At 44.5% G+C, this 14,679-nt stretch overlaps 1 protein-coding gene across 3 annotated transcripts in view; it reads left to right on the forward strand.

Annotated features, from left to right (window-relative positions):
* The first annotated feature begins 1,202 nt into the window (after positions 1-1,202).
* Positions 1,203-14,679, forward strand: part of col6a2 (collagen, type VI, alpha 2) — a 17,287-nt gene continuing 3,810 nt past the window's right edge. For 2 of the 3 annotated variants that reach the window (XM_074650416.1, XM_074650418.1), the window contains exons 1-30: positions 1,203-1,403; positions 4,852-4,943; positions 5,102-5,202; positions 5,345-5,488; positions 6,703-7,059; positions 7,149-7,169; positions 7,263-7,328; positions 7,415-7,513; positions 7,627-7,653; positions 7,817-7,843; positions 7,951-7,995; positions 8,170-8,223; positions 8,307-8,369; positions 8,471-8,533; positions 8,660-8,713; positions 8,798-8,833; positions 9,006-9,068; positions 9,173-9,235; positions 10,815-10,877; positions 10,962-11,024; positions 11,107-11,157; positions 11,236-11,334; positions 11,423-11,485; positions 12,297-12,332; positions 12,425-12,470; positions 12,567-12,719; positions 12,827-12,921; positions 13,316-13,497; positions 13,593-13,771; positions 13,885-13,923. In XM_074650416.1, the coding sequence (XP_074506517.1) occupies positions 4,868-4,943; positions 5,102-5,202; positions 5,345-5,488; positions 6,703-7,059; positions 7,149-7,169; positions 7,263-7,328; positions 7,415-7,513; positions 7,627-7,653; positions 7,817-7,843; positions 7,951-7,995; positions 8,170-8,223; positions 8,307-8,369; positions 8,471-8,533; positions 8,660-8,713; positions 8,798-8,833; positions 9,006-9,068; positions 9,173-9,235; positions 10,815-10,877; positions 10,962-11,024; positions 11,107-11,157; positions 11,236-11,334; positions 11,423-11,485; positions 12,297-12,332; positions 12,425-12,470; positions 12,567-12,719; positions 12,827-12,921; positions 13,316-13,497; positions 13,593-13,771; positions 13,885-13,923 (2,428 nt within the window). In that variant the 5' untranslated portion in view covers positions 1,203-1,403; positions 4,852-4,867. Of the gene's footprint in view, positions 1,404-4,851; positions 4,944-5,101; positions 5,203-5,344; positions 5,489-6,702; positions 7,060-7,148; positions 7,170-7,262; positions 7,329-7,414; positions 7,541-7,626; positions 7,654-7,816; positions 7,844-7,950; positions 7,996-8,169; positions 8,224-8,306; positions 8,370-8,470; positions 8,534-8,659; positions 8,714-8,797; positions 8,834-9,005; positions 9,069-9,172; positions 9,236-10,814; positions 10,878-10,961; positions 11,025-11,106; positions 11,158-11,235; positions 11,335-11,422; positions 11,486-12,296; positions 12,333-12,424; positions 12,471-12,566; positions 12,720-12,826; positions 12,922-13,315; positions 13,498-13,592; positions 13,772-13,884; positions 13,924-14,679 lie in introns of all 3 variants that reach the window. The other variant, XM_074650417.1, reaches the window with a different exon arrangement.

Here is a 14,679-nt window from a genome sequence, read left to right on the forward strand (position 1 = left end):
TTGTTTTAACAGAAACTGCCACCACAGCTGTAAAATGAGAAAGTTTGTGACCCGGCAGCCATGTTGAGATCAGTTGAGGAAATACCAAGCACCGCCCACCAGCCGGAGCACAGCCAATAGGAACGCTCTCTCTCTCTCAATGAAATGACCGGTGATTGGCCAAAGGGGGAGACACAGACATACAAAAAACAGTCACAAACATAGAACATAACACAGTGAACAAAGTGTGATGGTGCAGCACAATAAAAAGTGGATGACAGGATATTAAAGGGACTGTTTGTAACTTCGCGTGTGGCCGGAGTCTGCTCCTCTGCCTGCTTGCCTTCACTCACACAGCGTGCGTTCTCGCTGTCTCGCTCCACCTCACGTGCATGCGCGCTCACTCCACGCTGCAGACGAGTTAGTTTAGCTCTGAGAATATCTAGTGAATGTACAGTGGACGTTTGTGCAGATATAAATGCTGCAGCTCCTCCAGACCAACAGAGGTTTCCCGTGTCTTGTGAAGTGACGGAGCTCCGCAGCAAGAAACGTTATCGTCTCCGACCGGGTGCCGGGGTCTCCCTGCGGGCGCAGTCGGAGACAATAACGTTTCTCTTCCGGGGCTGAAGCAGGAAAAGCCAACACTAGGATCAGCAGTGATTCATGGAGAGACCTTCGTCTGGTCAGCTAACATTACTGCCAAGCAGCTGAAATATAGAGTGATATTGTGGTTTTAGCTGACGTGTGTCGCCTCACTGTTTTGAGCGATGCTCGTTCGTGTCTATGTAGAGCGAGCACAAGCGCGAACCCCGACGCTGACTTTCGTTGACTTAACGGCCACAGGTGTCGCTGTTAACAAGCATTTCTGAAAGTTACAAATAGTCCCTTTAACAGAGTAAAAGCAGTATAAAAGCAATCAGGTCTTTAAAAGTGCTATATATATAAAAACCCAATGACTCTCCAGGAGTTCTCCTTTTATAAATACCAAATAAATAGATAAATAGATAAATAGATAAATAGAAGTGTCAGTGCAAATAGTAGTCCTGAAATGTCTGTTTCATGTCCAGCATGAGACTTGGGGAGGGAGACACACGCACACCATGCACGCACGCACGGGAGCGCGCTCCCAGGTGTTTACGCGCGGAGCCATGGCGCCTCCAAGCGGACAGCGGTGGACACTGTGCGGTGCGTCGTGCGTCCTGTAGGCTGCAGGAGGAGGGACCAGAGCTGGTGCTGCTGGGGCTGGACCGGGACAGGAGAGCGAACGGACGGACGGAGCTTCTTCTGCGGGAAGGAAACTTGCATCCCAGGGCTTCATACCTCCAGTGTCTACCTTTTTCTTTCTTTCTTTCCCCTCCTGATGAGATGAGGAGTTAACCTACAGAGGGTCAGTCGAAGTTTTCAAGTTGTTGGAGAGAGTTTGGGTAAGCAGCACTTTTACGCACAACAATGTGCCAGTTTCTCTCTCTCTCTGTCTCTCTTTCTGTCTGTCTCCTTCTTTCTTCCTTAGTGTGTTTCTGTGTGTCTCCCTCAATCTCTGTCTCTTTGCATGTCTTCAAACTTACTTTCATCAACACAAATGAGTGTTTTTTTTCTCAGCCAAACCAAACTTTGTAGTACTTTGTAGTAAGCAACTCCTTCAAAAACCCACAAACTAATTGCCCAAGAAAAAAAAAAACATAAGTAGAAGATGTTTTTTATTTATTTGTTTATTTGTTTTGCACATTAAGACTATACAACATAACAAAAAAAAGAAATGAATAATTTACAGTGCAGGAAGAGGCAAAAAGAAAACACTGGGCTTTTCTGAAGCCTCCACCTAGAGACAAGATTAATATAAAGAAATAATATGAATACATAATAGTGATAAACAATTAGTACAAGATACATATAATAATAACAATAACAATACAGTAAATATATAAAAAAAGACAAGTGTGTGTGTGTGTGTGTGTGTGTGTGTGTGTGTGTGTGTGTTTTATGGGCTCTATCAGTCGTGCTGGTATCTCTGCATGTTTCTTTTTTTTTTGCATGCTATTTACCTGTGCAGTGGTGAAAGGCTACAGGGACTCCCACTCATTCCCCTCCTGGCCTGGGCAGTGGGAGAGGAATGGGAACATCTGCAGGAGCGACTCCTCCGCAGCTCACATCTGTCAGTCCGCCAGAGGGAGCCACAGCAGAGCAGCAGAGCTCGGGGCTGCACTTTGTTTTAAAGAAGGCCTAAAATGATGTGTCTGAAAATATAGTTTTCTCTTAGTGGAAATGGATAAATCAGCAGATGTGAGATTATTTTACTTCAAATTACATGAAATTTTAATAAATAGTTTTAAAGGTGCAGTGTGTAGGATTTGGTGGCATCTAGCGGTGAGGTTGCAGATTGCAACCAACTCAAACTTCTCCCGTGTGCCAAGCGTGTAGGACAGGGGCCGGCAACCTTTACTATCAAAAGAGCCATTTTAGGCATAAAAGAAAGAAAAAAAATCTTTCTGGAGCCGCAAAACATTTGCAGTGAGGTAGGGGCCACACGTTGAGAGGGGAAAAAAATCTGATATTACGAGAATAAAGTCACAACTTTACAAGAAAAAAAGTTTTAATATTACCAGAATAAAGTCATAACTTTACCGTAGAAACATGGCTGCCAGCTCCGTGATATAAACAGCTCATTCTACAGGCCGACACACCAAGCCGACGGTCGGATAGTTTGGCGCCGTTGGTGAGCGTCCGTCAGCCTAGTTTTTTCAGTGTGTCCCGCACCGTCGGTTCTAGTCTGCCCGTGTCTGAGTTTTTTCGGCCGATTCAGCAGGTTGAATCGGCGGCGTTGAATCGCTCTGATTGGCTGTTCAGCTTAAACGAATCAGTGCTCGAGAAGAGAAACGTAAGTGAGGAAAGCAAGCCAACGAGTAAAGTCAAGACAAACACAGAAAGCTCTTCTCATTTGTCGTCTTCATCTCATCTGATCATTCCAATACACGGATATTGTTATCACAATGACATGGCCGTCTGGAATGAAGCTAGGTGGTGAGTGAGAGTGGTGTGGAAATGGTCGGCAAACGCCGCTTTGTTTCATGAATGTATTGTAACAACGGCTCGTATATCCGCCATCTTTGGTCTTCCGGTTTCCCTTTTTGAATGACGAATACAGACTACTGCCGCCTGCTGGTGTGGAGAGTTATTTCATCTCACGCAGGCGTGGAACGTACATGCTAACTGGCCGTCGGCTGTAGTCTTTGTGGTGTGTTCGAGTGCAACTTGTCGGCCAAAACAAAGGCGACGTGAGGCTATTCAACAGTCGGCCTTTCGTTGCCGCTAGTTCTTCGTTGTGGGCTAGGTGTGTCCCCAGCTTTAGGTAACAAAAACACAATTCTTATTTTCAGGTGATTATATAGTGAAAATATACTTATTAATATCATATTCTGCCAATAGATCCTCCTCTAAATACTGCACACTGTTCCTTAAAAACAAAACGTTTTAAGGCAAATAGCTCCGCTTGTGGGATGGCATCATGTCTTTACATTGACATTTATATTATGAGTTGTTTTCTCAAGAGAGAGAAGTTTCTCTTGTTTTTCAGTTGGCAGATGGTCCTGTCAGTGGTGGACACGTGCTGGGTTGAGATCTTAGGAGTTGATGTAGAGTGACAGATGACCAGTAGGCTGTGTTGACATGTTGCTACCAGTGTATGTGCTGAGTGTACCAGGAGGCCTTCCCCTCCCTCACAGCCAGCAGGGCTGGATTATTAATCAGGCAAAGTGTGCACTGCCCTGAAGGCCTCATACCAAGTGTGTGTAAACCAGTTGGTTTTGTGGTAATTTGATTAATTGTGGATTTTGTTTGGAATATGCACACTTGAGATAACGAGGGGCCTTACGAGAGGTCCTGCATGATTACATGTCTTGTCAGAATTTACATGATGCATATATAAATTTGTGTTTAACCAAATCAGGGTGAAAGTGCCAGGGCCCCCTTACGGGTTAATGACAGCCAGTGAACAGAGGTTGGCGGCCTCTGGAGGGCAGCAGACTGAGGCCTTGTGAAATCTGATGGTTTAAAACCAAAATGTTCGTCTTGCTGTATTCAATCAGCGGCCTGCTGTCTGCTGCCAACTGCTCCCAGAGTCTGTTCATTCTGTGTCATCACCCAAAGTGTTTCTATATTTGTCTTGACTTGAGAGGATGATGTGCTACGTTAAGATAAGATTAGTTCACATTTATAGCCTTGGACTTGTACAGGTTTCATTTGGTGAAAGCGAGTCCTTCCTGTCAGGCCTGACTGTGTATATTTAGTGGATCTGATTCACCTTTATTGGTTATAACTGAAGTTTGGCAGCATGTTAAGACGTGTCCAGGTTTCTGCATGAATAATCTATAACGGAGCAAATGTCAGTTGATCTTGAGATCAGCCACCTCTTCCTCCGGTTTCCATTTCCACCGTTAAACACGAGAAAGAAAAGCCATGTTCAACTCATGTGATGCTTTCTCCTGTTACATAACGCTGAGGCAGCCATTTTGTTCCCTGGGTAACAGTCTGCAGATCGTTCCTCACAGCGTAAACTGAAACCAGATGCAGCATCTAGATGAAGAAACGATTTATTTGGCAATCAACTGACGCTACATGACAAAAATCATACAGCATGTGCAATGATAAGAAAATTAAATATGATCAGACTACAACACAATTAAATGCTTTTTATTTAAAAAATAATCCCATAGTCTCGTTGTTTCTTGATTTAGGCTTTCAAACAGTCACATGTATGGCTTTCCATTTTAGTGTGTTTTTTTGTCTTCTATTTTCACTTTATTGATTTTGAGAGATAAAGAAATAAACAAATTTGTTGTTGGTTCAGTTGTGTGTTTTGTGCCTTTTATGTGTCAGACAGGAGAAGAGGAAGATGCTGGGGTTAGAGGTCATCGCGCTCTGTCTTCTCTTTGGCGCCCTGACGCACGGCCAGCCATCAGAGTGCAGCAGTGAGTGCCACCAAACTGAACCCTTGTTGCCTCGCAGCCATAGTAACATGTCACGTTAATATGTTAACACATTTTTTGTGACATTTCATCTTGCTGATTTAAATGCAATTTTCCATGGAGGCTTTACATGTGTGTTATTTTTTTGTCCCCCCCCGCAGAGAAGAATGAGTGTCCCATCGACGTGTACTTCACCATAGACACATCTGAGACCATCGCCCTGCAGGAGCCGCCCCCCGGAGCGCTGGTGGAGAGCATCAAGGTTCGTCGTTTATCTGCAATTTTATCACTTAAGTCTCAACGCAAAATATCCCTGTTTCATAGTGTCATCAACCCTAAACGGCAGTCGACCAAGTGAGCAGCATCAGCCATGTTGTATGACGTGTTGTGTCTTGTTGTTTTAGCAATTCGTTGAGCAGTTTGCAATGCGTTTGGAAGATGCTGAACTCAGGGGTGCCGTGCGAGTCAACTGGAACATCGGTGGACTGCACTTCTCCCAGATACAGAATGAGTTCAGTACCATCGGACCCAAGGACGCTTTCATCACTGTGAGTGACACACACACACACACACACACACACACACACATATGCTTACACATCCCAGATAACATCAAGTTAAAGATTAAATAGTTTGGTCAGATTTCATTTTGTTTTATGTACCTAACCAAGCTGAATTAGAGGAATTTGAAAACATTGGCATTTAGCCTCCAAATGATGTAAAATACTGGTTAAAGCTGCGCCAGGCAACATCACATGTTGGCAGCTAAATGGAGGGAATTGTAGGAGTTCTGCATCTTGTTTAAACGTACATCCTTCCTTCCTATGGATGGAGATTTCTGACCCGTGACCCTCTGCCAATGGGAGTTTCATACGGAGAAAAAAGTGCAAATCTGTAGAGAGTTGTCATCTTCAGTGTGTTTTTGTTTTTAGCCTACCACACACTTATTAACATTAATGACAATCAAGTCTGGGTAAACCTGTTTTGGGGCAGTGGGACAAAAATCAGCTTTGGGCCACCACAACCTAGACTGTATAAAAACTAGTGAAAAAAAAGAATTAAAGAAGCTTTTCACACAGTGTGCACTGCGGAGCAAAACCTGCTGATAACTGCAAGATAGACGTATCGTCCTTGCGGCCTCATGGTGTGAGATGCGTGCTATGCAGTTGCAAGGTTCAAATAAAGGTGCAAAATGTCAAACTGTTCCTTTAAAACTAGATTTAGACACGGCAGCTGGTGGTTATGTTAAAATGCAGAAGCCACCTTCAAGGCCATTACACACTTACACTAAAAGCGGCTTATTTTTTTTTCCGGAACAAGCTCGATTTTCCGACCTTTCGCACCACGAATAAAGGCATCAACCAATCATGTTTTGCGGAACGGGTTGAGTTGTGCCTTTATTTATGAAACAACAACTCGGAGGCTCTGTAGTCCGAGCTAAGACGGCAAACTTTATTACTCCTTTCAACCTTGACGAAGGCAGCGCAGACCAGATCCACTTCCGTTCGTACCTTTCGCAATAAGAGCCGTAGACATTCGCAGGCGAGTATTTCACATTTTCGTGTTGTTTATTCGTCACCCGTGTGTAAAAGTCTTTAGTCTTGTACCATTTCAGTGTATATCAATCAATTAATCAACAGATAACTAATCACCACAGAGAGAACCTGATACCTTCAGGGCCCCTGAGGGCCTTGGGTCCCTGGACTGACTTTTCCCGACTGGTAATCCAGCCTTAACAGGTCACACTTGTATCTGTTTCCAGGGTGTTAAGGGAATCAAATACCTGGGTAAGGGCACCTGGATCGACTGCGCCCTCAACGAGATGAACAGTAAAATGATGAGCTCAACCACATCCCCCAGCCTCCGCTTCGCTGTGGTCATCACTGACGGCCACTCCACCGCAGAAAAGTGCTCGGGTGTCAAATCAGCAGCGGATAAGGCGCACGAAAACATCCGCGTGTTTGTCGTGGCCGCGTCGAAGAACGTGGAGGAGACGTCGCTGAAGGAGATCGCCAGCTCTCCAGCGTCTGTCTACAGGAGGGAGTTCATGGCTGTGGATCTGAGCCAGGGCAGAGCCGTCATACACACGGACACCATCGACCGCATCATCCAGACCATGGTAACACACAAACACACCCGCAGAGACACAACATAAAACACCATCAATGCCTCTTCCATGCTCACTCCTTGTTCCTTTTGTTTTCACAGAAACATATGGCGTACGCAGAGGTGAGAATGCACACGTACAGTAACTAACGATCATAAAGATTTATGTTTCAGACTGCATCAAAGCTGACTGTCTTCATTTCCTGTATAACACAGTGTTACAAAGTGTCCTGTCTGGAGACACCAGGGGTTCACGGTCCACATGGCCACAAAGGACAAAAAGTGAGCTTCACACACGCACATACACACACAAATTTGCACACTAATCACTTTCATCCTCACACACATTTTCTCCTTTTAACTTGCAGGGATCTAAAGGAGACAACGGCGACCCAGGTCCGAAAGGAGAGTTTGGTCGACCCGGAGACCCTGGTATCGAGGGTCCCATCGGTCAGCCCGGTTCCAAAGTAAGTTTGAACATCCACCTACCCATCGTTCACTATTCACTACAGTATGACAAAGTTTGCTTTTGTCTATATTGTTATAAACTATTTTTCTTTCCCCTTTTTCCTCTCTGTAGGGAGAACCAGGTCTTCTAGGCGATAAGGTGAGGCATCACTTTCCTTTTGTGTAGATCAAGCTCATCAATGCATGACTTAAGCCTTGGAATAAATTACTGCGTTTGTAGATGGATGAGTTCATAATCTGTCAATGAATAAGCGCATATTGGTCGTACGTAAAATAACTGCTGATCTTCTGTCTGCCCACAGGGAGAGTACGGCTCTCAGGGGAAAAAGGTAGGATTTTTTTTCCATTTATTTCCTAAACGAATCTATTAATTATCATTCATTTTGTAGAGGTATTGGTTCTTTCTCTTCTAATTGTCTCTTTTCTATGTCGTCAGGGAGTGCTTGGCATCTTTGGACGCAATGGGACAGATGGACAGAAGGTAGGAGCTCTATAAGGCTGAAATTGAGGAGCAACTTTTAGGGAACAAAATGCCACCTAAAATCTTTACTGACTTACTGAAACTGATTCCGTGCTGAAAGTTTCAAATAGTGGATGTCTGAATTTGAAGTGAAGCTCTTGTCTTGCAATGCAATTTTTTTCTTCTTCTTCCCAGGGTAAACTTGGACGGATCGGTGCTCCCGGCTGCAAAGGAGACCCAGGCGACAGAGTATGACGATTTAAAATGATCAGTACGTCTATATCGGGTTGTGTTATGGCCTATTTATGGTGTGTGTTTGATGCTTTGTACAGGGTCCCGATGGTCATCCCGGAGACGTCGGTGAACGTGGTTTCGGAGGAACTGGAGGAGACAAGGTACACTGTCTTCACTTAAAACAAAATCCATCAGCCATCCAACCTGTGGTTAAACTCAACCTGATTGACTGTGTGTTTGTGTGCTTGTGTCCTGTTTTCAGGGTGATGCCGGTCGCCCCGGAAGACCTGGTCCCTCTGGCCCGGCCGGAGAGGGTGGACCGAAGGTAAACCAGAACACGGGGACGGGGATGGCTGCTCTTTGCTGGGACAAATATATGGTCTGAGGTCATGTTGAATGGTTTGAGGAGTGTTGGAGGTGAAAGGGCTAACCTCTGGTGCTTCTTCCACAGGGAGAGAGTGGAAGTTCTGGATCACCTGGCGAACCTGGACTGAAAGGAAACCCAGTGAGACTCATCGCCACAGACAGATATACACGCAAACACTCATTACATGCATCATGTAGCTCACCTGTGTGTCATTTTTCTTAGGGAACCCCTGGACAAGAAGGACGCAATGGAGAGCCGGTAGGAACGTCTGATTCACTCATAACCATTGTTCCCCTTCATTGTTCCCCTTCATTGTTCCCCTTCATCGTTCCCCTTCATCGTTCCCCTTCATCGTTCCCCTTCATCGTTCCCCTTCATCGTTCGCCTGCATCGGCTTCGTGTTGATTTTCGAATTGTTCTTGTGTTCCAGGGGAGAAGAGGAGACTTTGGGCCAAAGGGTGCTCAAGGGTCAGATGGCGTTAAGGGAGACAAGGTACAAGTTTATGTGAAACATTTCTTGCCGCGGCTCAAATGACTTGTTTCATTGAGATACATCGCTCCACCACTAGGGGGATCAACGCTGATTTTCTGTTTCAGGGTGAAATGGGACCAGAGGGCGGGAGAGGACTTGCAGGTGAAGAAGGAAGCAAAGGAACGAAGGTGAAAAGAGCCGTATTATCTTGATAATCTGTATATGTTCATACACTGGTGGACTCAGGGGGGGAGAAAACAATATAAAGTGCCCTCTAGGATGCCCTTCCAGTGGAGAAAACATGATAAAGTGCCCTTTAGGGTGCCCTTCCACTGGGGAAAACATTATAAAGTGCCCTTTAGGGTGCCCTTCCAGTGGAGAAAACAATATAAAGTGCCATCTAGGGTGCCCTTCCAGTGGAGAAAACATGATAAAGTGCCCTTTAGGGTGCCCTTCCATTGGAGAAAACATGATAAAGTGCCCTTTAGGGTGCCCTTCCAGTGGGGAAAACGTTATAAAGTGCCCTTTAGGGTGCCCTTCCAGTGGAGAAAACAATATAAAGTGCCATCTAGGGTGCCCTTCCAGTGGAGAAAATGTTATAAAGTGCCCTTTAGGGTGCCCTTTCAGTGGAGAAAACATTATAAAGGTCCCTTTAGGGTGCCCTTCCAGTGGGGAAAACATTATAAAGTGCCCTTTAGGGTGCCATTCCAGTGGAGAAAACATAATAAAGTGGCATCTAGGGTGCCCTTCCAGTGGAGAAAACAAGATGCAGTGCACTAATGGGTGCCCTTCCAGTGGAGAAAACATGATAAAGTGCCCTCTATGGTGCCCTTCCAGTGGAGAAAACATGATAAAGTGCCATCTAGGGTGCCCTTCCAGTGGAGAAAACATGATGCAGTGCACTAATGGGTGCCCTTCCAGTGGAGAAAACATGATAAAGTGCCCTCTATGATGCCCTTCCAGTGGAGAAAACATGATAAAGTGCCATCTAGGGTGCCCCTTCCAGTGGAGAAAACATGATAAAGTGCCCTCTAGGTTGCCCCTTCCAGTGGAGAAAACATGATAAAGTGCCCTCTAGGGTGCCCCTTCCAGTGGAGAAAATGTTATAAAGTGCCCTTTAGGGTGCCCTTCCAGTGGGGAAAACAATATAAAGTGCCATCTAGGGTGCCCTTCCAGTGGAGAAAATGTTATAAAGTGCCCTTTAGGGTGCCCTTCCAGTGGGGAAAACATTATAAAGTGCCCTCTAGGGTGCCATTCCAGTGGAGAAAACATAATAAAGTGGCATCTAGGGTGCCCTTCCAGTGGAGAAAACATGATAAAGTGCCCTCTAGGTTGCCCCTTCCAGTGGAGAAAACATGATAAAGTGCCCTCTAGGGTGCCCCTTCCAGTGGAGAAAACATTATAAAGAGCCCTTTAGGGTGCCCTTCCAGTGGAGAAAACATAATAAAGTGCCATCTAGGGTGCCCTTCCAGTGGAGAAAACAAGATGCAGTGCACTAATGGGTGCCCTTAAATAGAGGAAACGTGTTAAAATGTCCTCTAGGGTGGCCTTAAAATGGAGAAAACCTCATGCAGTTCCATCGAGGTTACCCTACACGTTAGAAAACTTGTGTAAGCTGGTGCCCCTCTGCACGCAGCTGATGCCCTTTTTAATTTTTTTGCCCCTGCCCCTCAGACAGCCTAAGTCCGTCACTTCATATGAACACCATACACAGCTCTTTAATCTACTACTGTTGCACCTGTCGTCAACTTCCTCTCCTCTCAACAGGGAGACAACGGCCTGCCAGGCCCCAGGGGACCACCGGGGATACTAGGAGAGAACGGGAGAAATGTAGGTTGAGGGTCTTATTTGGGCATCGTGTGAAAAAAGATACATTACCTCATCTGGTTTACATTAACACTGTTTGTATTACAGGGTAGCAGCGGTGACCCTGGTGATTCTGGACCCAGAGGAGAACCTGGACTGGTTGGACCAAAGGTATGTGTTTCTGTGTTAGCATCTTCCTTGGACTGTTTTCAGCTGTAGTTTGTCTTGACTGTTTCTTTTTGTCTTTACTCAGGGAGACCATGGAAGACCTGGCTTCAGCTATCCCGGAGGAAGAGGATCAACGGTAACGTAACACTTCATCTCTTTACATCTGCTAGCCGTAGAGCGGCAACGCTTGGCTGACGTAACCTTTCCTCCGCAGGGCGGGAGAGGAGAGAACGGTGGTCGTGGACCCCGCGGCGGCAGAGGAGACTGTGGTCAAAAGGGAGGACCAGGAGAAAAAGGACCTGAGGGAGAGCCAGTGAGTAACTCGTTGTAGTTGGATGTTACTGGAGCAAAAGGCGTACAGTGAAGGTACACGATGCTAAGTTTTTTTCTGCCTACAACAGGGCGAGCCAGGATCTTTTGGTGAACCTGGCCGGAGGGGGCCAAGAGGAGAGCTTGGGCGTGATGTAAGTATACAAAAACCGCACTCTAAATCAAGTGTTTTTCCTTCTCACTGATATAGAGAGCTCTGGTGCTCGGAGTCTTTTGACAAATTAGAGAAGAAGTACCGAAAGGTAAATACATTAAAAGGGTAACACTTTATAATAACCATCATTTATAAATGGTAAAATGATAGTTCATTAAAATGTAGTTATTTTACTGTTAACAAACCATGAAATTATAAGTCATACCGTCTACAAATCATTAGTAATGCTATAAATGATGTTATTTTAACAGTTTATTGTTGCACACATTCTAACATTTTATATATATATATATATATATATATATATATAATGTTTATATATGTTTTGCAAACAATTTCTTAAAGGTTTACAAATCATTTCGTAATCATTAACGAATACTTAATATAATATATAAACTGTTATTAAATACTTTACTAATGTAACTGATATCGTCTCTTATAAGCTATTATACGATATATAGTATATAAACTATTTATTTCATATTTTCACAAACTAATGATAAAATAACAGAAAGTATAGCATTACTAGTAATTAGTAAACATTATTAATTAGCATTTCATTGTTTGTTAGCAGTAAAATAGCTATTAACTATTAGTTTATTTAACTATATATATATATAGAGTATATTTACCATTTATAAATGATGGTTATTGTGTTACCCCAGCTAGAAAATGCCAACCTAAGCGGATGCTTTCATATGTTTACTTGTTACCGATTATCTGCTAGCAATCCTAAACCGGACAAAAGCCGAAAGGCAGGATGTGATTGTGTGTGTTCTTTTCCTCTACAGGGAGATCCCGGCCCTGAGGGAGACCCCGGCCTCACTGTAAGAACATTTATAACATCTAACCACTCTTTTATCACCGGCACATCAACAGAAACATGATGAAGATAATGACATAATGTTTCTCCCTGCAGGAATGTGATGTCATGAACTACATCAGGGAAACGTGTGGCTGCTGTGGTGAGTTTGTTTACCGCCGTGTTTCCATTCCTGATCTGATCGTTGCTCTGATCGGGGGCTGTCAGATTCTCAGTTTTATGTTTTTTCGTCCTGCAGACTGTGAGAAACGCTGCGGCCCCCTGGACATTGTGTTTGTGATTGACAGCTCAGAGTCAGTGGGTCTGACTAACTTCACCCTGGAGAAGAACTTTGTCATCAACACCATCAACAGACTTGGATCCATGGCCAAAGACCCCCAGTCAGACACAGGTACACATGCATTATGTCACTTCAGGATTAGTCTGTATGTCATAAAAGAAATAGATGGCTGCCAACTTGGTGTAAACACACTAACGGTTGCTTGTGTTCCCATGCAGGCACAAGAGTGGGAGTTGTTCAGTACAGTCACAGTGGAACCTTCCAGGCCATCAAGCTCGACGACCCAAAGATTGATTCGCTGTCTGCTTTCAAGGTCTCAAACACAAACACATGTGCAGACTGCTTTGAAGTGTATTTGTAGGGGTGTAGCACACACTGTTCTTTTGCCTTCTTTTTCCAGATGTGTCTTAATTAATCAGGGCTGATGTGCTGTCGGATCGGATGTGCCGTCTGCATGCAAACAATGCAGATGGGAGTCATCACAGTTACATTTGTGTCCCTCTCACTATATTTCTGTCATTTACTAACACATATAATCTGGGATGCGATGTTTGGTAGACCCACGTTAAAGAATAAGGCTGATGCTCTTCTATATTGGGATCTTTTTTTTTCAACGAACCCGCCCCAAGTCTTCAAAATGGCTACACACTCTGACCTCACATCATGTACGTACACTTCTCTCACATTGTGACTTCTCCACTATTCAGGATGCGATGAAGCGCTTGGAGTGGATCGCTGGAGGAACGTGGACTCCGTCCGCTCTGAAGTACGCCTACGACAACCTGATCAGGGACAGCCGCAGGGCCAAAGCCAACGTCACCGTGGTTGTCATCACAGACGGACGCTTCGACCCTAGAGACGACGACTCGCTGCTCACCTACCTCTGCAGGTGCCTGGGGTGCTGGGGCTGCACATTAGGATTTAGAATTAGCATTTGTGGAGACGACAACTGTTCTATCTCATTTCTTGTATTTGTGTGAGCAGCGATCCCAGCGTCGACGTGAGCGCCATCGGTATCGGAGACATGTTCGACCAGATCGAGGAGAATGAGAGTCTGAAGAGCATCGCCTGCCAGAAGGACGGAAGGGTGCTGGGCATGAAGCGCTTTGCTGACCTGGTGGCAGATGAGTTTATCGACAAGATTGAACACGTGCTCTGCCCAGGTACGCTCAATACGGAAACACACCTTATTTACAGCACTTTCATCTAGTGGATCATGAAGCTGTTTTGGTTTTGTCTGTTTTTCTCTGACATCCTGTCTTTGTCTCTGCTTTAGATCCTATCACCGTGTGCCCTGATCTCCCTTGTAAAACAGGTAAGATTTTAAAATATTATGTATTACTCTCCTCTTCGAAGATTTTCAGGCCTAACCAGCATTATTGAGGTGTCGATATGCTTCAAACGAAGTGCTTGTCAAATTGTCAAACGTGTCTGAAAAAGCGTTTGACTTTGGGGGGGATATGGATGACACTTTTTGCATCTTTTTTCATTCTTTACACAAATTCTTCTGTCACTTTTTATGTGTACAACCGGGTGCAACACCGTGAATACCTTTGAGGGGAGACTGTTCGAAAGTGTGCACTGTTATCCTTTTACATTTTGGCCTTCGGACGTGTTCGGACAACACTTGGTACCAACTAGTTTGTTTGAAGCATACTGACGCCTTTAATCTATGTTAAGGATTAGACAAGTTGTGGATTAAATTTAGGTTAATGTGTTTTTTTACATATCATTTCACCTCCTTTGCTATGATGCAACTAATTCATGTCGCTGTAAAGCCAACACACAAAACCAAACTTGCAATTTAGTGCAACTCGGTGTAGCTCCGGCATCTTTGTTGGCTGTGTTGATTAGGGATGGGCGGATCGATACTGTGGTATCGATGCTTCGATACTCACAAGCTTCTCATTTGGTATCGATTACTTTGAAAATAATATATCGATAATAAAATTACATAAATGCAAACGTGGGTGGCTGCAACACTTTCAAACGTTTTCACTACTTTTGTTTAATGTTTGTGCCAAAACATCCCTGACATATTTAGCTGCCCTGTGTCACTTGAGTGTGGAAA

The sequence above is a fragment of the Sebastes fasciatus genome, chromosome 11 (assembly GCF_043250625.1).
Source record: "Sebastes fasciatus isolate fSebFas1 chromosome 11, fSebFas1.pri, whole genome shotgun sequence".
NCBI lineage: Eukaryota > Metazoa > Chordata > Actinopteri > Perciformes > Sebastidae > Sebastes > Sebastes fasciatus.